Here is a 21,582-nt window from a genome sequence, read left to right on the forward strand (position 1 = left end):
TCACATTCGTCTAACACTGTGGATGGCTCCTGGTTAGTTGTTAGAGGACTGAATCTTTATCTTGTCATAAGTTCAACACGAAACAGACGCCCACCCCCTCCCCAAAATCGCAGTAATTAGCCGGTGCACGCATATGGTGTGGGTGATTATCGTTAAAAAAAAATCCTGCAGAAAAAAAGAGGGTCATGACAAAAAAAGTTCCGCAAGACGAGCTGGGTCCTGTATGAGAGAAAGGAGAAAAAAAAGATTAAGAACAACCAGGAGGAAAACAACAACATCTGGCTACCCTCTGGCAAAAAAAAAAAATAGAGAAGGAAAAATAACAACCGCCGGGGACTCAGCGGACTGCAAAGGAAAAAAGAGCGGAAAAGAAGGTTGTTTGGAAATTTACGCGACAGATGCTGTTTTGTGTTCCTTTTATTTATTAACAGGAAACGTATTTAAATCACACCACCACAGTACTGAACATTATTAACGTTTTTTTTCGTTGCCTGTCAAAGACATCAGCCATATGAAATAGAACGCATTTTGATGCTGGGGTTTCAGTTTTATTATTTCATGTCTGCAGTAACATTTCAGTGGTTTCTGCATATACGAACTATTTTCATCAAGTAAACATAATCACGCTGAGATACGGATCAATGAACTCAGCTCAGAGTCTCGGCACCCAAATGAATAACTTTTTCGTAAGAGTCACTGGATCAGTATTGTACAGTACATGACCAGGGAAAGGTGTTGTTAAAACCCAACGCATTCAACTTTGGTTGGTTGCAGTGGAGAGTAGAGATCACCTCTGTGTGTCCTCTGCCGTGATCTGTCCCTTCTGTGACTTAGTCTCTCAGATGGATCCTTATGGCGGATAAGACGATTAGGAGTGCACATTTCTTCTCAGCCCTGAAGAGGATTTCCGCTAAATGAGTCCAAAGGTCACAGGATTAGCTGCCTAAGGGATATTTTGATCCCACGTCAATACAGTACAGTAGGTGAGTAAAATCAGAGGACAAAACAAAAATCCAAAAGTATCTAGGAGAGAGACACAAACACCTTTGTAACTTGTTGACATTTATTTGACAAGTTGCAAGAATGCAGCTAATAAATCCTTTATTTCAAACCTATTAATTCTTTATTTTAGTTAATAGTTATATTAACTTAAATATTTAGTATTCAAAATAAGTACTGTACATTAAATACACTAATTCAAGACAGAAGTCCTGACAAAAATGCAGTGCGTTTGTGCATATATATATGTTCAGTTCTCAGAATCTTAACAAAAAAAAGTGAAAAAGGACTGCAAAGCTCTTCATTTTCAGTCAAGACAAAAAAACAAAGGAAAATTAAAGCTGTATCATTACTACCATAAAAATACAATCACCATCACAAGATTACACTGTGATATGGTTGTGTATTCAGTGCAGAGATGACAATACTTAACCTTGTTCGGGCCACAAAACTCTTTTCTCCTGCTGTCAGCACTGAAAATGAGTGGTCGTTGTCCACTTGCTCATTGCAGTGTGAGAAACAACTCATTTCTTTTTCATTTGCTGTTAACATCCTATTTCCTGTGACTGCAAAGGAGCTGTTAGGAATAGCCATCAGACATAATTAAAAATCGACTATTCAGTCTGCACTGGGATGGGTGTCTTACAGTGATTAACAAAGATGTTACAATCGTAACTTCATAACCCAGGACTGAGGTACTGTTCCTCTGATAGTTATTCAGAATTCAGAGTGATTTCCAGCAAGTATACAACACAATTACCCTTTTGAATAACATTTGAGTGCCTGGTATACACATAAATTTGGAAACACGAGTTTCATACCAACTGATCTGAACTGCTATGCTTATAGTGTAAATCGGTAAAGCCAAGATTACCTCATTCTAAATGCTGTTTAACTTTCCACCGATGAATCTTAAATATTTATTTATAAAATGTATTTATTGAATTATGGGTTCTTTTAATTTGATACTCAGAATACACTGAATTTGAGATCTTAAGAGATCTGGCACTGAGAAAGTGATTTCAGCTGCTGCACAAATTAAATGGAAAAGGAGGTCTGTGTGTCTGAAAACATTTCAGAATTTTTGTGAGGAAGGGCACTTGTTAATGGGCTGGCACAGCTGGTAAGTCAACATGCATGAGCTTTTTTTGTGCCACTTGATACTAAACACAGCAATGTTAATGAAGTGCATTAGTTGTCCTTGACACTGTTCAAGCATATGATGAAGTTTAGACTCGTTTCTTTTCACAGGGAAAATACTGGGCACAGGCACATCAAAGTAAAAATATGAACATAAAAAAAGACTTTAAAAACATTAGATAGCTGAGTTATAAAAACTGGCACTGAAACTCGGTTCCTGAAGGGTGTGGTGTCTATGTACGTTCTCAATTACATAGGTGGTCTAATTACAGTAGATAATTTACAATATAACTGCAGTTCATCCAACAGGCTTTGAAGTGGTTCAATTGTACCTTTAAATAAATCACTCTTGTGTAATCACCTGTAAAAGACATTAAGAAAAATCTTATATATAACTTTGAAAATAAACAAGATAATTGGTTGACTGCAATTAAATTGAGACCCCCTGGTTTAAACTGTAGTGACCAGTGCAGAAAAAGCTACCATAATAATTAAAATGATTAAAAAATAAATAATTATCCCTTCTGTGAATAATCTTCCAAAGGCATTTCCTTGGTGGAGATGGAAAAACGTTAAAAGCCTGTACACTTGCGCACTTCAAAATAGGTACAGTCTGTAATTTATGGGCAATTCTAATTGTGCATTATCCCAGTCTCAATCAAAATGTGAAGAAAGTGCATAGCATATTAAAACCTGCAGTGCTCTGGGTAAAACTATCAAAAACTTATCTATTCATGCATGCGATTCAGACAAAGCATATGGTTTGTATATATTGATTAAATGGTTTTCCTACCAATCCATCCTGAGTGTCAGACACAGTCAAGTGACTTGACTGTTGCCAAGTATTAAATCAACTCATTTGCAAGGGAGTTAATTGATCACAGGCAATGAGGTGAATTAATCTATTGAGTGGCTGCCTGGTCAAAATCATTCAAGAGAAACTAGTCACAACAGAACTGCAGTTTTAGGAATTGATGGCAACCTAACTGCATTGATCATGCCTTAGAACATCTTTCTACGCGTGCACCGGAGAAAGTATTCTCACTGGCTGCATTATGATTTGGTATGACCATTGCTCAGCTCATGAACGTAAAAACATTCAGAAGGTGGTGGAGACAGCCGAGGCCGTCACTGGTACAGACCTTCCTTCCATCCACACCCTCTTCACCACACACTGCCTCAGAGCCGCAAATAATATCAAAAGACCAAAACTACCCTGGGAAGGCACTTTTCTCTCTTCTTCCTTCTAGCAGAAGATTTAGGAGAACAAAAGCCCAGATCTCTAGATTCACAGAAAGCTTCGACCCCACAGCTGTAAGACTCCTAAACTTCACCTCTTAAACCACTGCCACTGCTGAATTTTGCACACAGCTGCTATCTGAAGTTGGTTAAATTAATGCTTCTGCTACCCTGTTCCTGTCTCCAAGCATAGTGATGTCATTTTCTATGTCAAGGTTATGTTATCTGTCGTTTGTCCTGTGAGGAAAACATGCAAGCAAGCAACCTCATTGTACTCAGGTACATCTGACAAACGGGAACTGATCCGATGATCTCAGCCAGATGTTTCTTGCAGTGGATACCCCCGTTTCCTTTAACAACATGGCTGGAGGACAGCTTGCTCCAGACTTCCAGATGTTTTAGGGGTGATGAAGTGCTTGCATATCTTTACAGTTTCCACTTGGGTCCTTTGGCTCTGCCAGGCTTGTTTATTCTCAGATCCACTGGACTGACTTTGCCTATACACGACAGGATTCTGAATACTTGCCTCAAACCTTCACCATCCCTCTGCTCCACATTTGAGAGGTTCAGCCTGTTGCAGGTATAAGGTATAGCTCATTTCATACTTCTATATATTACACAAGCTGCTTTGTTAAAATAGAGCTGCAACATCTTCAAGTTTACCAAACAGCATTACACTACTTTCTCTAGGACTCATACAAATGTTACCCTAAAAAAAAAAATCTCCAGCAGGCATCACTGACCCCCAAAACCACGAGAGGGTGACTGAAGTCCTTAAACGCCAAGAACCATCAGAACTCTATTTTACAGTAAGGGCCGAAACTGAAAAGCTGCTCGAGATGAACAGGAAATTTCATGAGGGCCCAGAAAACCATCCAAATATTTCAAAAGTGGCTTTCCCTTGTAAACGGTGTTCCGAAAAGAGCACCAACTACCAGACCCTTAACAGTTACTGCTGAAACCCAGTTTTCCCAGGATGGAGGACGTCTTGGTGCAAACCAAACATACTTGCCTTGCAAGACTGCTCATAATGGCAATGCTTTGTGCAGTTAGAATTTGCCCTGAATTACAAGACTCGGCACAAGACTCCTTTTCCTCAACCAGACTTGTCATTTTTCAGGTGATTTTTTAGGTCTCCGCTAACTGGCAGCGAAGACATTTCATCTGCCTCCCCCACCTTGCTTTACATCACTATTGGGTGAACTAAAACCTGGTGAGAGATGCAATTCGAGCAGCTTTGAGGCTCTTTGCACATGCTGGCCAGAATCTGTCATTAGCAAATAAAGAGTTTTATTCTAAGAAAGCAATGGGGGCCCAGAATTCCAGAGTCCAGCAATGTCTTACAGCACCACTTGGGTTTTCCTCATCTATATGGAAAAAGGATCACAGTGCTGGGTGAGCACTAAGTGTTTTGCAAATTGTCTCAAGCAGCACCCAGCGTTGTGTAACTGTCCAAACTGTTAAGTCCTCTCACTCTGCATGAGAATTAAAACACTAAAAAGTCACCCGATACCTTTTTTAATGCTGGCAGGTATGTATTTAGAGAAACAAACACCAAGCACAATGTGCAAAAATGTTAGAACTTTGTACTTTAATTAGGCATTGCAGTTTTTAAAAAAGTCCCATGCATGTAATCATTTGCAAATTACTGTTCCTTTTATTTTAAAAACTTCACTGAACACGACAAAGTAAATTTGTGAGTTTCCTAGGATTTTACTTACATTGGTGTGAGTTCATATGCAAAAGAAGTCACAGTACAGCAGCCGTGTACACTCTTGCAAGTTCTTACACATTTGTACACTCTTGCAAGTTCATCAGCCCATTATTAGTCCTCCAATTCTATGAAAAGATGTCATTGGCTATCCTTCCTTTTAAAATGGCTTTCGCAAAAAGATATCCTAAATGAAAAGCCGTAACAATCCCCCTAAAAAGCCCACTTTAATATACAGGGGGTGGACAAAATAACGGAAACACCTAACAATATATTAATATCAAGGACCTAATAAGGAGTAGGGCCACCCTTTGCCTTCAGAACAGCTTCAATCCTTCTTGGAATCCTGTCGTACAAGTCCTGAACTGTGTGGAGTGGGATACTGCACCATTCTTCAAGACGAAAAGCCTAAAGTTCTTTGAGGGATGAAGGAGGTGGAAATCTTACTTCGCACTCTGCAACCCAGAACTTCCCATAAAGGTTCAACGATGTTCAGATCTGGTGACTGGGGAGGCCATGGAAGGCGTCTGACTTCATCCTGGTGTTCATGAAGACACTGTTGAATTTGTTTAGCAGTGCAGATGGGGGCATTATCATCCTGGAATATGGGACCATCATAAGGGAACAGTGTTTGCACCAGGTCCTGTAAATTGGCCTCATATTCCTTGGCCGTTATACGACCATGCAGAGCAATCATCGGGCCTAATGACTCCCACGAGATGGCTGCCCATACCGTGACGGATCCCCCACCATGTTTAACAGAAAGCCAAAGGATCCCTGCATCCCACAATGTCTGTGCGGGTTGAAGACATCCTTTGGCTTTCTCCCATCCGGATGTAGGAAATAGGGTGAAAGATGACTCATCAGACCATATTACTTTTCGCCATTGCTCAGGGCTCCAGGTTTTGTGCTCCTTACACCAGTTTTTGCGTCTTTGTGCATTGGCCTTGGATACAAGAGGTTTCCGAATGGCAGCCCTGCCATAAATCCCAGCTTTGAGAAGCTCACGGCGTAGTTTTTGTTGAGATTGGGTCACAGAGGTGCCAATTCAATTCTGTGGTAAGTTTTGAGGCATTTAGCAACTATCCTGTGAAGTGTTCGTCTATCCCTGCCGGTGAGCTTTGACTTGCAGCCACTGTTGCTCTTTGCAGATGCAGTTTGTCCATGTTTGGCATACGCCGTCATTATTTTTGAGACTGTTCCCCTTGACACATTAAATAATTTAGCAGTTTTTGTGACTGATGCACCTGCAATTCAGGCACCAACTATCTGGCCTCTTTGGAACTCTATTAGATGCCTCATGTGGCTTTGAAACTCACATATGAAAGTGCTGTCAGACCTCTTTTATAGCTGACAGATACTGCTTATTGGCAATCAACCTAACATGACCCACCTTTGCAGCTGCATTTGTAATTGTGATTTAGTTACTTCAAAGTTAAACTCCTTTTTCATGTGGTGTTTCTGTTATTTTGTCCACCCCCTCTATGTGAAAACCTTTGTGTGCATCCAGCATAAGCATATTGCTCAACTTCTAATCAGTAGATTTTTTTGACTGAAGTTCAAGCCTAATGCAAATCCTCACTTAGCCAATACTTTAAAATCCATGGACTTTTAACTGTTCTTCCTTAACGATTCCAACCTGCAAAACAAATAAGTGAACTTTAAATTGCTGTAGTAGATATTGCCAAGTATTCAAATACACTTTGTGAAAAGATACAATTGAAGTAGTTTCCCCTAAAACAGCTGCAAAATGTAGGTTTTATATAGCATCTTTCATAATATCCTCTCAAGAGACTTTAACCCAATAGATATGTTTCTACCTATTTAAAATGTGAACTACTAAAACAGTATTTCAAGATTTATGAGCTAGGAAATCATTCCACAGCTTTGGAGTACAATAAACGGAATGAAGAGGGAACCTCACTTGGGAAATCAGTGGGTCACAATGCAAACCACGCAAAAATGTAAACATAACAGTTCACAAATGGAATTAGGAACCAAAAGATCCAAATCCTTCAGAACGGAACAGCATTATTTAATTTTATTCAGATATTTGTACATCTTAAAAATCAAACATTATTAAGTACAATAATGTGTCTAAGTATTATTCCATCTAAGTAACACAGATTAAAAGAAAGACCTCTGTTCTCTAAACTGAGCTGAACTCTCATCCCCCATGTAAGATAGTAAATCACTGTAGTTATTTTCAACATCACAAAGAGCACATACCTTTAAATGAAGGTGGGGCAAAACCCTAACGATTTGTGTGGATAGTTCAGTATTGTGCTTTTACTCACACGCTGTCACTATACACAAGCAGAAAATGAAGCGCTGGTAACATCTTAATAAAACTGATTTTGCAGCCAAGAAATAGGGGAATTTAAAAGGTTCTGTAACCAAATGGTGAACCCTGATAATTTCACTCAAACATAAAAACATCTGGCAAATTCAGTTTCTATGGCTATTTACAAGTATAATTTCTTGCTTGCTGCATTAGGAATAGAAATTGACTTACTTCAAGAAGGAACTGGCAAATGTTTTTTCTCTGATCTCCCTGAAGCTGGATCACCTCACCGTACTCGGGATGCTCAATCACAGTACCATTGCAAGCAAATTTCTGTGAACCAGAACATCAGTTAGCAGTTGTCAAAATCAGAAATCTGACACTTGATATTTTAACCAGAGCCAGGATGCTAAAACCCTATCATTTTCCATTGAAAACCCAATATAAACGTGGTATTTCTGCCTAGCAGAAGCAACTACACACGGTCAGCAATTCTAGGAAAATTAAATGCAGGACAGAGAGGTCATTTTCAAAGGCAAATTCACTGTGACTTGGCTAGTTTCCATTTTACTTAATTCAAGGTTGTTATTATTGTAATTGAGGTGCTAAAGGTCAATTTTGGCTCTCTACTCATGAAATAAGGTTGTTAAAATGTTCTTAAATTCTTGTAAAAACCAAAAAAGAGGAATAGAGGTTTTGCAATGGGTCATTATAATACAGTTGCTAAAAATGAAACATTTTGCTGAATGTAACCACTCAACTACATCCCAGAAATTTAGATGTGGGCTTGTGGTATTCCATATAGGGCTCATGTGAATAATGTGTCGCTATAAACTTTCAATTTAATGTACAAGGATATGATCTAGCGGAGAATCTGGAGTTTATCCTGAACACTCCTTAAAACCCAAAGCAAGGCTGAACCTACAGAGTTTAGCACAGTTTAGACAGCTCGTGAAAGATCAGGACGAACAGCATGTTCTGCTAAACGTGCAACTGTATAAAAGGGTGCCTGGCATCAAAGCAATCTAATTAAATTAGTTTTAAAAAAATCACAACTGATCCATCTTTTATGCTGAAGCATATTGCTCAAAGTTGAAATGTTAAAATCCCCCACTACGCAAGCCATATTTAAACTGCTTTGCAGTAAGACTCAACAGTGGATCCTCATCTCGAAGCACTTCATCTCCTGCAGGCTCTCACTTCACCAGCTAGCGCCGTTTGGAGTAATTAAACACGATTCCAATTAGGGAGTAAGAGCTTGGTGGCAGAAACAAAGCCCAGCAGAAGCCCCCTTCAAAGCAAGGGCTGGAGATGTGCACTTCTGATCAAGTGTGCTTGGTACCAGTCTGCCAAACACAATGTACCTTTTTGAAAGCCTTCACAAGTTTCTTCTTGTCATAATCGGTAGCAATTCCTTGCACGGTGGTCAGGGTCTTGCGGCCGTTCCTCTGCTGGATCCTTATGTGGATATAATCTTCAGTCCCTGCTGGGAGCAAGCTGTCACCCTTAGTTGCATCAGCAAAGGGATCTGAGAAGAGAATTGAAGAGAAGTCGCCGGTGACAATCAAATCAAGATCCAATGCTCACAACAAGCCCGTCACACTGCTCGCACTGTCAGGGGATGTGGACTGGAGCCTATAAGCATCATATCAAGGTTCCTCCGCAGCTGTACGCGGGGCATACTGCCCAAAAAGAAGCATGAACGCAGACAAAATGAACACATACTGAAATACCGTTTCGCAGTGACCACAAGGTAATTCACCAGCCGGCAGCCACAATGGACCAAGCGCATAGCTCTCAAGCCTTCTTCTGAAAATCTCACACAGACCCATTCGCATCAAGTCGATTTAAAAGAGGCAACGAACAAAAAATTAAACATTAAAATTGTGGAGACTTGCGATTCCCACTAGCCAACCTGGGTTGGTTTTTGTGGGTAAAACGTCAAGTGGCTCGTTAACATTAGCCATGGGGGAGGTTACATCTGGTGGGTCACGGGTTCAGAAAGCAGGGTGACACCTCTGGTGAAGTACTTCACCCACTGCACAAGTAACACCTCACTGCATAAATAGTGCAAACTGCTATGGATAAAAGGGGTCTTTAATACCCCTTTCATACCGCCTTACACCCAGGTTCAAGGAGAACGCCAAAATCAGAAACCCAGTGATCTCAGACGAAGGTGTGTACTTGCACAATGCCTCCTCCCGTTGTCTGCTTACAAACCGAGGACCGTGGACAGAACGCCATTTTCATTTAGTGCTTTCAACAAAAAGAATTAGACTCGCATCACATCAAAATGTCTAACAGGGAAAGACGAGTCGAGAAAGAGAATGGAGTTTGAATGTTAACAGTGGCAGATGCAAAAAAAAAATGCAATCTTAAAAGAGGTGCCAGTAAAAGATTGGGGTGACTTTTAAGGGCTCCCCCTCTATGAAACAGATGTATGCAGCACATTTACCATTTCGGGCACTTTTTTTTTTAAAACGGTGCTTACCGACAATTTTGTGCAAGATAACGGATCGCAAATCGTAAAAGATTTTAAAAATGTGAACAGCTTAGCAGTTCATTAAAGTGATGTTTTTGGAAGCAAAGAAGGATTTCTCTATTTAAAAAAAAAAACTTCCCTTTAAGAGGCCTAACAATAACATAGAATACAGGCCCGCATAAATCCAAGACAGGCTATACCGTCTTTATCCTGTCTAACGCAGGATGTCACTTTAAAAAAAATAATTAATCGAGTGAAAGTCCGATATTCACTTGATATTCGTTATATCAAGCACTACATGCTTCTAGGTCATACCTAGTTTCTAAAAAAAAATTAGGATTCAGTAAAACCTATTTTTTTTCCCGCAATGGAGTGTAGGAGCTCAAATCTAATGCTGACTGAATATGCTTTTATTTCCTCGAAAAAATACGGATAAAAAGTATGCAGTAACGTCTTTATCATCGTATTATAGAGCTAATATTTCACTACAATACATCCATCAGGGTTTACCGTGGGGGGAGGGGGCACATTATGCACGACAAACAAAATAAAATGAAAAGGCGTGTGTATAAAACCCCGTCAGATGACTGTAGCTAAAAAGGCATCGTAAACATCGTGGATGCTACGATGCCAGAAAAAAAAGGGCCACATTAACGCTTATAACCACAGGCAATATCGCTGCAATTGGGGAAAAAAAACAAACACAACAACTGTCTCAGAAAGACGCGACACACAGTTCCAGCAACTACAACAAAAACCTAAAAACAAACACACAAAAAAGGGGGGATTAGGTTTCGTTGCTCGTTTAAAAAAAAAAGAAAAGAAGAGAAGAGAATCGCTTCAACCTCGCCGTTACAGAAAATAAAGCAGCACTCTAGGGCGACCGTCCGTGGCCATTTTGTAATCGGGACAAAGACGGGCGCCGCTCCGCCGTGTCCACCTCCCGGGCAGGGAGGAGGTGAAGGACGGCGGACACTCACCGAAAGACCGGAGGTTCTGGATAGTGGACATGCGATAGTAGGGCGGGGACGGTGTGGAGATGAAAGGTCTCACAGCTCGTCGATGCCGGGGTTTGTTGTAGCTTCGGGGAGGACGGAGGAAATCAACGAGGAAACTGCCGGGTGAAATAAAAGCCGCTATCTGGGGAGGGGAATCCCAAACCCTTTTAAAAAAAACAAAAAAAAAAACAACAAGGCGGACACCCACTAATGTCTCTCACAAAATGGCCGAGAAAGAGGTGTAACAACAAGCCGTCCGCTGTCACATGGGAGGAGGGCGGGTAGATGCCCAGGAATACGTGATCACGGGATTTGAAGTTGGATAATGGACGAGTAACAGCCACCTGAGAGCTGAGATGATCACAGGTCCCATCTGATCGCGGATTTTAAAGACCAGACGCCCCCTTTTAAGGCGTAACACTGAAGGAGCCGCTCTTCCTTCTTCGTGGCAGAGATCTTTTTCAGCAAAGACCGTAATTGTGAATTTCTCCGGGTCCGGGTTGTTTAGCCTTGCGAGAATACGGGCCTGTATAGTGAGCACCGGAAGAAAAGTGTCCCTCTGATTCGTTTCAATTAAGAAAAAAAATATTTTTTATTTTGGAAGCATTTTGATGACTACGTTCATGACTGTTCTGTAAACCAAGGGTGCAATCATACCTCCCCCTGCTGGTGTCTGGTTGTCTGTCAATGATTGAGAACAATCCTCTATCAGAGTGCCATAACAAATCGACCCAGGTGGGACTCGAACCCACAATCCCCAGCTCCGGAGGCTGATGCCTTATCCATTAGGCCACTGGGCCTCTCTGTGGAGTGCGCACAATGACCTCTTTTTGTTCTTCACTCTCTGTCTGCCTTTGGCAAGATGGAGTACCTTGCTCTGAAACGGACTTAATTTTGCATTTGGGAATGTCACATTTACTATTTGGGAAACAACACCATGACATTTTAAATCACCCTTACTGAAGGGTGTTTACACGTGTAATATATACAGCATTGTCCTGACGATTCAGTGTGAAATCATACCGCCCCCTGCTGGTGAGCTGAAATAGCACACTTCCAATTGAGGCTGGTTGCGATATGAGACTCTTTCTGTGAACCTGTGAAAATGCTAAATGTGGAGCCGTTATGTCTTTAAAAAACAATGAAATGCATTTTAACCTGTCAAAGTGCTCATTCAAGCCCTGAGGACTGACTGGACATGTACAGACCTGGTGGTTGGGTAGCGTGGTGATGGAGGAGCTCAGACAACATTGACGTTTTGTTTCTATTTATTCTCTGTATGTGCAGACTACTGGCCTCTGTACTGGATAGTGAATTCAGTTGCTTCAGAGTATAATTTCAAGCAGGTAGGTAAAGAATGCCAGATCACACTGTGTAGAGTATCGTGCACGGGAATGATCACCATGTTCTCAATAAGCTTAACAGGTTTCACAATTACACAACAACTGTGAAATGCTTTGTCTGTCAATGATTGAGAACAATCCTCTTGCAGAGTGCCATAACAAATCGACCCAGGTGGGACTCGAACCCACAATCCCCAGCTCCGGAGGCTGATGCCTTATCCATTAGGCCACTGGGCCTGTCTGTGAAGAGAACACAATGACCTCTTTTTGTTCTTCACTCTCTGTCTGCCTTTGGCAAGATGGAGTACCTTGCTCTGAAACGGACTTAATTTTGTCCCGACGATTCAGTGTGAAATCATACCGCCCCCTGCTGGTGAGATGAAATAGCACACTTCCAATTGAGGCTGGTTGCAATCTGAGACTCGAATTTCTGTGAGCCTGTAAAAATGCTGAATGTGGAGCAGTTCAGTTTTTATAAAAGCAATGAAATGTATTTCATCCTGTCAATGTGCTCACTTGAGCCCTGAGGATTGGACTTCAGATTGTACAGACCTGGTGGCTGGGTGGGGTTATCATTGCTGAGCTGAGACAGCATTTATGTTTTGTTTGTTTTTGTTCTCTTTATGTGCAGAGTGCTTAATAGGTTTCACAATTACACAACAACTGTGAAATGCTTTGTCTGTCAATGATTGAGAACAATCCTCTTGCAGAGTGCCATAACAAATCGACCCAGGTGGGACTCGAACCCACAATCCCCAGCTCCGGAGGCTGATGCCTTATCCATTAGGCCACTGGGCCTGTCTGTGAAGAGCACACAATGACCTCTTTTTGTTCTTCACTCTCTGTCTGCCTTTGGCAAGATGGAGTACCTTGCTCTGAAACGGACTTAATTTTGTCCCGACGATTCAGTGTGAAATCATACCGCCCCCTGCTGGTGAGATGAAATAGCACACTTCCAATTGAGGCTGGTTGCAATCTGAGACTCGAATTTCTGTGAACCTGTAAAAATGCTGAATGTGGAGCTGTTCAGTTTTTATAAAAGCAATGAAATGTATTTCATCCTGTCAATGTGCTCACTTGAGCCCTGAGGATTGGACTTCAGATTGTACAGACCTGGTGGCTGGGTGGGGTTATCATTGCTGAGCTGAGACAGCATTTATGTTTTGTTTGTTTTTGTTCTCTTTATGTGCAGAGTGCTTAATAGGTTTCACAATTACACAACAACTGTGAAATGCTTTGTTTGTCAATGATTGAGAACACTCCTCTTGCAGAGTGCCATAATGAAATCGACCCAGGTGGGACTCGAACCCACAATCCCCAGCTCCGGAGGCTGATGCCTTATCCATTAGGCCACTGGGCCTGTCTGTGAAGTGCACACAATGACCTCTTTTTGTTCTTCACTCTCTGTCTGCCTTTGGCAAGATGGAGTACCTTGCTTTGAAACTGATTTTATTTTGCATTTGGGAAACAACACCATGGCATTTTAAATCACCCTTACTGAAGGGTGTTTACACGTGTAATATATACAGCATTGTCCTGACAATTCAGTGTGAAATCATACCGCCCCCTGCTGGTGAGATGAAATAGCACAGTTTCAATTGAGGCTGGTTGCGATATGAGACTCTTTCTGTGAACCTGTGAAAATGCTAAATGTGGAGCTGTTATGCCTTTAAAAAACAATGAAATGCATTTTAACCTGTCAAAGTGCTCATTCAAGCCCTGAGGACTGACTGGACATGTACAGACCTGGTGGTTGGGTAGCGTGGTGATGGAGGAGCTCAGACAACATTGACGTTTTGTTTCTATTTATTCTCTTTATGTGCAGACTACTGACCTCTGTACTGGATAGTGAATTCAGTTGCTTCAGAGTATAATTTCAAGCAGGTAGGTAAAGAATGCCAGATCACACTGTGTAGAGTATTGTGCACAGGAATGATCACCATGTTCTCAATAAACTTAATAGGTTTCACAATTACACAACAACTGTGAAATGCTTTGTTTGTCAATGATTGAGAACAATCCTCTTGCAGAGTGCCATAATTAATTGACCCAGGTGGGACTCGAACCCACAATCCCCAGCTCCGGAGGCTGATGCCTTATCCATTAGGCCACTGGGCCTGTCTGTAAAGATAGTGGGTTACATAGGTCACATTTATTCTTTCACACATATTTCACACGTATTTCAGCTATATCTAGACTTTCAATTGTTTTTTTCTTTATTTTTCAATTAATAAAATATTCCCTGAGTTACAAACTTGGATAGGTTTATTTAGAAAATTAAGAAAAAAAAAATCAACCGACGTTATTTACGTTCAAGACACACACATAATAGAAAACGGATTTCGATCACTTAGCCATACATAGCGTTGTTCATTCTTAACACTTGATGTTTTAAGCACACTTCCTAAAACTTTATCAGTAGTAAGTAGTAAGTGTTGAAGTTGAACAAAAGTTGAACATTGGGTATGTGCTCATATTTGTGATGCGCTACAACTTGTTTACCTTTTATATTTAATTACACGTAATAGCATTTTCATTTATTTCTTCTACATTCACAAAGGCAGCGAAAACAATCATTTACAAATAGATACATTTTTCTTAAAAAAAGAACATTTGTATTTTTAGAAGTACTTTATTACTAACATTTATGATGTAAAATAAAATGTAAAGTAACATTTATTACCTTATTTGTTTGTGTGTATCTGTGTGGAATAATGAGCCTGCCAACCTGCTTGCAGTGTTTACAGTGCTTTGGTTTTTTGCTTTTGCATGTGATGAAACAGTTACTAAAATAAATTTGGAAAATAATGTTTGCGTATTCTCTAGTCATGATACTATCATGTGCATTATGCCTTTTATTTCAAACGTGTTCCACAGATATTATATACAGTATACATGTATTTATGTTTAGGATCAGATCTGGTAGGAATATTTTATTCTAAAATTCTAAAGCTTTTCTTAATCATTCAAGTTCTGTACTTTGGTGTGTATCTCCACATTTGTCTAGAAATTGTAAGACAAGATGTACATCACACTTGTGGCAGCTGTAAAACATATGAAAAATAATTTAACAAATGTAACATTCTCACCAGGTACATGTGCAGGTTTTTGTGTGTGCTGTGTTTTTTTCAGTTTGCACTGTACGTAGAAAGTTCTTCCTAAAATGACAAAATCTGATCCAAATTTCATGTCTCCGAAAAGAGCTTCTCTTTTTTTTCAGATGCCAAATATGGTCACTAGATACTGTTGAATGATGCGTTCAAGAAAAGTGAAATGGATAACCAGTCATTAAATAGGAAGAGGGAAGTCAGCCCAAGAACAGAAAAGAAGAAAGGTTAGAAACAAGAACAGGCCTTTTGACCCATTTTTTATAGATGGCATCTCATCTGGCATTTGTTTGAAGATTCACAGGAAATCAGGCTTGGTTCCTGGTTCCAGTCGCCTTGCATGTAAAGTGTCTCCTGTTCTCTGTGCAAACTGTGCTTCCTCATAATTCAGTACAATGCAGTAATCCATCAGCATCACGTTGTCCATTTTCATTAAGGTTTGGAATCCTTGTATCAAGTCCCCCATTGCAGACGAAATCCAGTTCCTTTTACCTGTCTGCACATCTTCTTCCCATAGACACATGCCAGTGTTGTGCTTCCAGCAAAATGTTGTCCAAGATAAAGACAGCAGTGTACAGGGAAAGCAATGTCTTCATGGCATGGAGCACATACTAAGGCATGCCAAAGTAAATCCACGTTTCTGACTAAACAGTAGTTACAGGTGCGTCGGGCTGGTAAGAAGACATTCTAGGTGCACTGTTGTAAGAGCTGAAGGTCTGGCTTCTAATTCTCTCCTGTACATTTACCTTACAAACCATAGAGGCTAAATATTGTCTGAATTTGACACCAACAAAGACATAAAACAAAGGATTTAGACAACAATGCAGATAAGCAATATTATGACAAACGTAGAACGCATAATTGAGTGCTTGTTCAGCAGTGCACTGTGTCAGGGGTGAAATGTTAAGTTCTTGCAAAGTAGAAAGGAACAAAGTTACATTATACGGAGCCCAGCAAAGAAAGAATCCTGCAATGAGAGTAAATATCAGTTTGACAGCTTTCTGCTTTTTTCTTATTCTGCTGCTCATAATCGTTTGTATCATCCTGATGTAGCAATACACAATCACAACAAATGGTAATAAAAAGAAAAAGCTAATTTGTAGGTAAACGCCTACCAAGTCAACAGTAATTGAAATGAAAACTGGGCGACACAAAGTACCATTTTCACTTTCTGCTGTTTCAGTAAATATACTTTCTGGCAGAGATGCACCAATACATATTGTCCAGATAATGCCACTCGCTATTGTAGCACGGAATGTTCTCCTTGATAATGATACTGTTGTAGCATGGACCACTATCAAGTAGCGATCAACTGTCATTAGCATTAGAAACATCATACAGCTGTAAAACCCAATGAAGAAAACGCCAGTCAATAACTGGCACATAAACGTTCCAAAGACCCAGTGATGGGCATGGTAGACAGCCCAAAATGGAAGAGAAAATGAAAAGATCAAGTCAGAGACAGCCAGGTTTAAAATGAAAATGTTTGTCACCTTTTTCAGGTTCTCATACTTTATCAAAGTGCATAAAACTAAAGTGTTTCCAATTAGGCTGAAGCAAAATATCAAGAGGTAACACACTGAAGAAAATGTCCCTCCAAATTCTGGTGAATAGTCCTCGCATAATAACACCAATCCTCCATCATCACTGTAGTCTTCGTAATAATCCTCGGAAACGTTCCCAGTCATACTCCAAGGCAGCTCTGTGACAGTGTAGGAAATCATAGAATAATTCTCCATGATCCCCATGACTCTACAACAGGCAAAAGTCTGTTAAGGAAAAATGAAAAAAAAAAGTGCAACCATCTGTTAAAATATTTTTTTTAAAAGATAAGTAAGATTACCCCCTGTCACCGTACTGTTCTTTGTGGATTCCCTTTTGGAATAAAACCTCTTATAATTGAAGTCAGCATTTAGGAAATGCAGTGTTAAGTCACATTTGAGTCAGCGTGGATATTCATCTTTTTCAAACAAGGAAATGCTCTGTTGCAATTCCTCATTTCGGGCAGCATTATGTATTTGAAAACTCTGCATTTTTGCAACTCTTCTTGCAGTATGTGTCTCTTGTATAGTATTTTATAACCAGAATTTCAGAACATTTTCAATGAGGTGTGGCTGGAAGGAATCACAGGGATTCCTAAATTTTATTCGGTTTAAACAGGACTTTTTTTCACAAATCTGACAAGGTGTCCCTCAGTGCTGTCTGAGACTTTTTAAATGAAAGCGCTATGTCCAAAAAGAAGGCTAATCTGATGAAGAAACCTTCAGTCATCAATGATATTCCACTAGAATATGGAATAAAAATCCAAATATAGAAAAATTCAGTATAGAGTTGTATAAGATGAGGTTGACGTTTTCTTTGTTCAGTTCCTAATTTTAACAGGCAACACAAAAAAATAACACCTGACATAAAATATTGCAGGAAACTGCCACCATAGTCTACGCCTCCTTCTGTTATCTATGCCCATTGAACATGAGATTTATTTTACGTTTGGAAATAAACCTTTTTATATTTATGGCTACAAAAAAACGAAATAGCCACACACCATGGGCAAGATGATGTGTTTGCTTGGGAAGTGCAGGTTTCTGTTGCTTAAAAAGCTGTCAATCTCGCCAATTATTTATGTTTTTGATATTTTGAACAACCTCAAGCCTCACCTGGAGAAGACTTGAAAATGGATAGAATTTGATATGAATAAAAAGTAACATCTGAGGAGAACAGCCAGGGAGAAGACAGCAGAGATTACTGTAGATAAAGGGATTAATAATCCATGTGCCACGCTATTTGGTAATTAGTTTAGGCTTTCTTTTGATAATGCAGCAAATGTAATAATTTGGCACTTAGTGTCTATATGCCTTTTCCTTTAAGGATCAAAATGGACAAGACTATTTCAAAATATGCTGAGCATTTTTAAAGGACTCATCACAAACTATTGCTGTCGCAGCAATATTTTTAGAATAATAAAGAACTTCTTGCATCTTGACACTTTTCATGCACAAAGATACTAAAGCAGGTCAGGCTGTGAACTGAGAAATTGCTCCACCGATTGAATTTATAGGATCTTTAACCTTGGTGAATGGTGTATATTCTCTTCTTCACTTTTTGGTACAAGACTAAGGGACTGGGACTGAGAAATGGAGACTGTGACTGTTAACTTCAGTAGCAGAAGTAACTTGTTCAGTTTTCTTGTTAGTCTCTCCTCTGCACTGCCTTTTTATATCACATGTGTATTTGTCATAATAGGAATGAACAAGGCTCGACTGCCAAAACAGTTTTGTTTGTTAAAATTGTGCTTTTCGGCAGCATGGCATTAACCTCTGATCGTTCCTTTACCATACATATGTTTCACTTTGCTTGCTTTCAGACATTCATTGTCAAAACACTTAAAAAATCCCTTGTTTTATTTTTTGTCAACATAAACATCACACCCAGTTCTTTATTTTTCCAGTATATCGTTCAAAGTGCAAACAAACTATAAAGAAAATGATATCATATATTTCTCTTATTGGTTAAAGTGGTAAAGTCAGAGCAAAACATGAAGTACACTCAACTTCATTTTTAATGCGAACAGAAGAGTATACAAGCAAACTCTATAAATAATTTTAAACAACAAATTCTAAACTTGTAATTCTGCTACACCCTTTTGACTTCCATGTTTTACACTGAAACAAAATGTCCTCTGTGCACGTTTGTGCATTTTATATGCACTAATTGTTAATATTATTCTTGTGGTAATACAGTAACTATTTAAAACAACAATCTAGACTTTACTATCAATAGAATACAATACCATTGGACAGATTAAATCCTGAAAAAAAGATGGAACATTTTTAATGATGTATACTTTTTTTTAAATCAGTAGTCTCTTAGAGTACAGTAAATCATTTGGAATCTACTGCAAAAACATTCTGTACCATCAGGATGGCTAAAAATCTGAATGGGTAAAAACAGCAGAACCGTTCAGGAAATGATGGTAAAACCCTGTCAGATAACAGCGTATATGTTTATACTGCAGATGCAAATGAAAGGAAAACATACTAAATGTGAGATAGGGAACTTTCACCATAAAAATACGTCACACGGACAAACGGACTTCTTACAAAGACCGAAAGTATTTTAAGGTCCTCCAATTCTCACTTAGAAAGTGTCTATAGAAATTTAAAAAATCGCAGTCCAGTGCATGTTGTGTGACAGGAAAAAAAAAAGTCTCTTTTTTGAAGTCTATTCACCAAACAATAGACTTTAAAAGCATCCCGTAAAACTTAAAATCCTTTTATTGGCCAATCTCAGCTGTAGTTTTCACGGTTTTGTTTTCTACAGTATGTATAGATCTTCTCGAGCCGCCTCTCCTTTCTGAAAGATGTCTGATGTGTTGTGATTGCTTCGCACAGCGACGGTGCTCCTCTCCCGGGCCCTTGTCTGCGGACGAGAGTTGCACACTAGCCTCCTCAGGTGGGCTCGGTACTTCGCCGTACAGACGTAGAGCAGCGGGTTCAGGCAGCAGTGGAAGTACGCAAGATTACGGCACACGTTAAACGCGAGGTTCAGTTTGGCACGCCTGTCACAGTCCCCAGAGGGGTTCAGATCGTTGAGTGACATGAGGAACATGACAAGGTTGTAGGGAGCCCAGCATATAAAGAACGCCACGACAATGCCGAATATAATCTTTACTGCGTTATATTTTGCCCTCGCCGTGCAGGCTATAACAGTCTTCAAGATGCTACAATAACAGAACACAATAATGAGAAATGGAAGTAGAAAGAGAAACACAATTTGTAGACAGTAACCCACCAGGTCTGGGGTGATTCCGGTTTGTACTTCCTCACAGATGAAGATATCTTTATCTTGGGTCAGTACTGTATCGGAGATGACCATTTCCTTTATGGAAGCAGCAATAGTGATTGTCCAGATGACAGCGCTTGATGACCAAGCACAGAGGGCCCTCTTTCTCAGAGCAATCGATACGCTATGAACCACTGTTAAATACCGGTCAACACTCATCACCGTGAGGAATATCAAGGAACTGTACACACCGATGAAATAAACACCGCTAATAAGTTTGCACATAAAGCTTCCAAAAATCCAATGATGAGAGTGGTACACTACCCAGAAAGGCAACGAGGAAGCAAATACCAGATCAGAAATAGCCAAGTTGAGAATGAAAATGTTTGTAACCTTTTTCATGTCTTCGTACTTTGCTAGGACACAGAGAACTAAAACATTCCCGGTCAGACTGAGAACAAAGACAAGGCTGAACACAACTGAATTTAAAGTGGTGTTATCTGAAGATGCGTCGTCCTCACAAACAAATATTAAAGGCTCGTCCTCGTCCCCATAGTATTCAGTAGAGGTATACAAAGGAACCTCGGTGGTAAGACTGTCATTTGTGAAACCTACTGACATGTTCATTCTGGAACTTCTGAAAATGAAAAAAAAAAACAGAATTCTAAACCACAATTAGGTATATTATCTACACAACAAACATACTTATATAAAACATAACTTACCTTTTTTCTTTTCGTCTTGAATGTAGGTGAGTATTTAAAGATTAGCCACGTACAGTATAGTCGCATAAACTGTAGCACAGTCAGGGAAACCAAAACTTGTGTAAACTTATTTCAATTCAAAGAAAGAGGAAGGCTGTTTTTTCTTCCTGGATATCTTAAAATGTTTCTTTACTTAATTACAGCAAGCAAACTGAGCTCTGTCAGCACATTTCATCAATGGCCTTTGGCCAGTGTGCATTTCCCTGTTAATATTGTATTGCCTTTCATAAGATTTAAAGATTCTGAACAAAAGCAGGCCACTGTGCCCATCATTGATGATATCCAGCAAATTGACACACACAACTTTGATCGTTAAATAATTCAAAATCACCTCATTGCTTTATTCTATATTATTCTAAAATAATCATAAATAAATCACCTAAAATAATCTCTCTTATATAAAATGACATTAGACTTAAATTACTGTACATCATTTGGATCCTATTTGGATGAATCTTTCACTTTTCCTGGGACTGTTTTGCAGACAGACCTCAGCTCATATCTTTCTTCAATAAGGGATGTATTGGCCTCTCAGCATACCACATGGCTAGAGATCTAAAATCTCTCTGTCTCAAAATCCTTTAGTTGTTTCTGAGTCGCAGAACATACGTTTCATGCAACACAGCGTTCCCTTTTAAATTCTTTTCGTTTCATTGCATTTATGCAGTCTGTAACGGAAAGTTACTGAGAAAAAGTGTTTTATCCTAAAAATGTTGTTTACGGACAGAGCTGT

General features: G+C 39.6%; 3 protein-coding genes and 5 non-coding genes across 8 annotated transcripts; all 8 read right to left on the reverse strand.

The window, feature by feature from the left end:
* Window positions 1–4,952: 4,952 nt before the first annotated feature.
* On the reverse strand, window positions 4,953–11,226 carry eif1b (eukaryotic translation initiation factor 1B). The gene is made up of 4 exons (XM_088918733.1): window positions 10,836–11,226; window positions 8,738–8,901; window positions 7,605–7,706; window positions 4,953–6,728 (listed from the first exon to the last, which is right to left on the reverse strand). Exons 1-4 carry the CDS (start codon window positions 10,864–10,866, stop codon window positions 6,684–6,686), a joined length of 342 nt encoding a protein of 113 aa, XP_088774859.1. The 5' UTR covers window positions 10,867–11,226; the 3' UTR covers window positions 4,953–6,683.
* Window positions 11,227–11,580: 354 nt separating this feature from the next.
* trnar-ccg (transfer RNA arginine (anticodon CCG)) lies at window positions 11,581–11,653 on the reverse strand. Its single transcript has one exon. It is a non-coding gene; the product is annotated as a tRNA-Arg (tRNA).
* Window positions 11,654–12,360: 707 nt separating this feature from the next.
* trnar-ccg (transfer RNA arginine (anticodon CCG)) lies at window positions 12,361–12,433 on the reverse strand. Its single transcript has one exon. It is a non-coding gene; the product is annotated as a tRNA-Arg (tRNA).
* Window positions 12,434–12,921: 488 nt separating this feature from the next.
* On the reverse strand, window positions 12,922–12,994 carry trnar-ccg (transfer RNA arginine (anticodon CCG)). Its single transcript has one exon. It is a non-coding gene; the product is annotated as a tRNA-Arg (tRNA).
* Window positions 12,995–13,483: 489 nt separating this feature from the next.
* On the reverse strand, window positions 13,484–13,556 carry trnar-ccg (transfer RNA arginine (anticodon CCG)). The gene has a single exon. It is a non-coding gene; the product is annotated as a tRNA-Arg (tRNA).
* Window positions 13,557–14,241: 685 nt separating this feature from the next.
* On the reverse strand, window positions 14,242–14,314 carry trnar-ccg (transfer RNA arginine (anticodon CCG)). Its single transcript has one exon. It is a non-coding gene; the product is annotated as a tRNA-Arg (tRNA).
* A 75-nt stretch (window positions 14,315–14,389) lies between these two features.
* Window positions 14,390–20,887, reverse strand: LOC148833110 (chemokine XC receptor 1-like). The gene is made up of 2 exons (XM_088918734.1): window positions 20,811–20,887; window positions 14,390–17,072 (listed from the first exon to the last, which is right to left on the reverse strand). Exons 1-2 carry the CDS (start codon window positions 20,874–20,876, stop codon window positions 15,948–15,950), a joined length of 1,191 nt encoding a protein of 396 aa, XP_088774860.1. The 5' UTR covers window positions 20,877–20,887; the 3' UTR covers window positions 14,390–15,947.
* LOC148833111 (chemokine XC receptor 1-like) lies at window positions 19,540–20,906 on the reverse strand. Its single transcript, XM_088918735.1, has 2 exons — window positions 20,811–20,906; window positions 19,540–20,722 (listed from the first exon to the last, which is right to left on the reverse strand). Exon 2 carries the CDS (start codon window positions 20,710–20,712, stop codon window positions 19,618–19,620), a length of 1,095 nt encoding a protein of 364 aa, XP_088774861.1. The 5' UTR covers window positions 20,713–20,722; window positions 20,811–20,906; the 3' UTR covers window positions 19,540–19,617.
* Between the last annotated feature and the right edge of the window lie 676 nt (window positions 20,907–21,582).

The sequence above is a fragment of the Atractosteus spatula genome, chromosome 6 (genome assembly GCF_055471065.1).
Source record: "Atractosteus spatula isolate fAtrSpa1 chromosome 6, fAtrSpa1.hap1, whole genome shotgun sequence".
NCBI classification, from domain to species: domain Eukaryota; kingdom Metazoa; phylum Chordata; class Actinopteri; order Semionotiformes; family Lepisosteidae; genus Atractosteus; species Atractosteus spatula.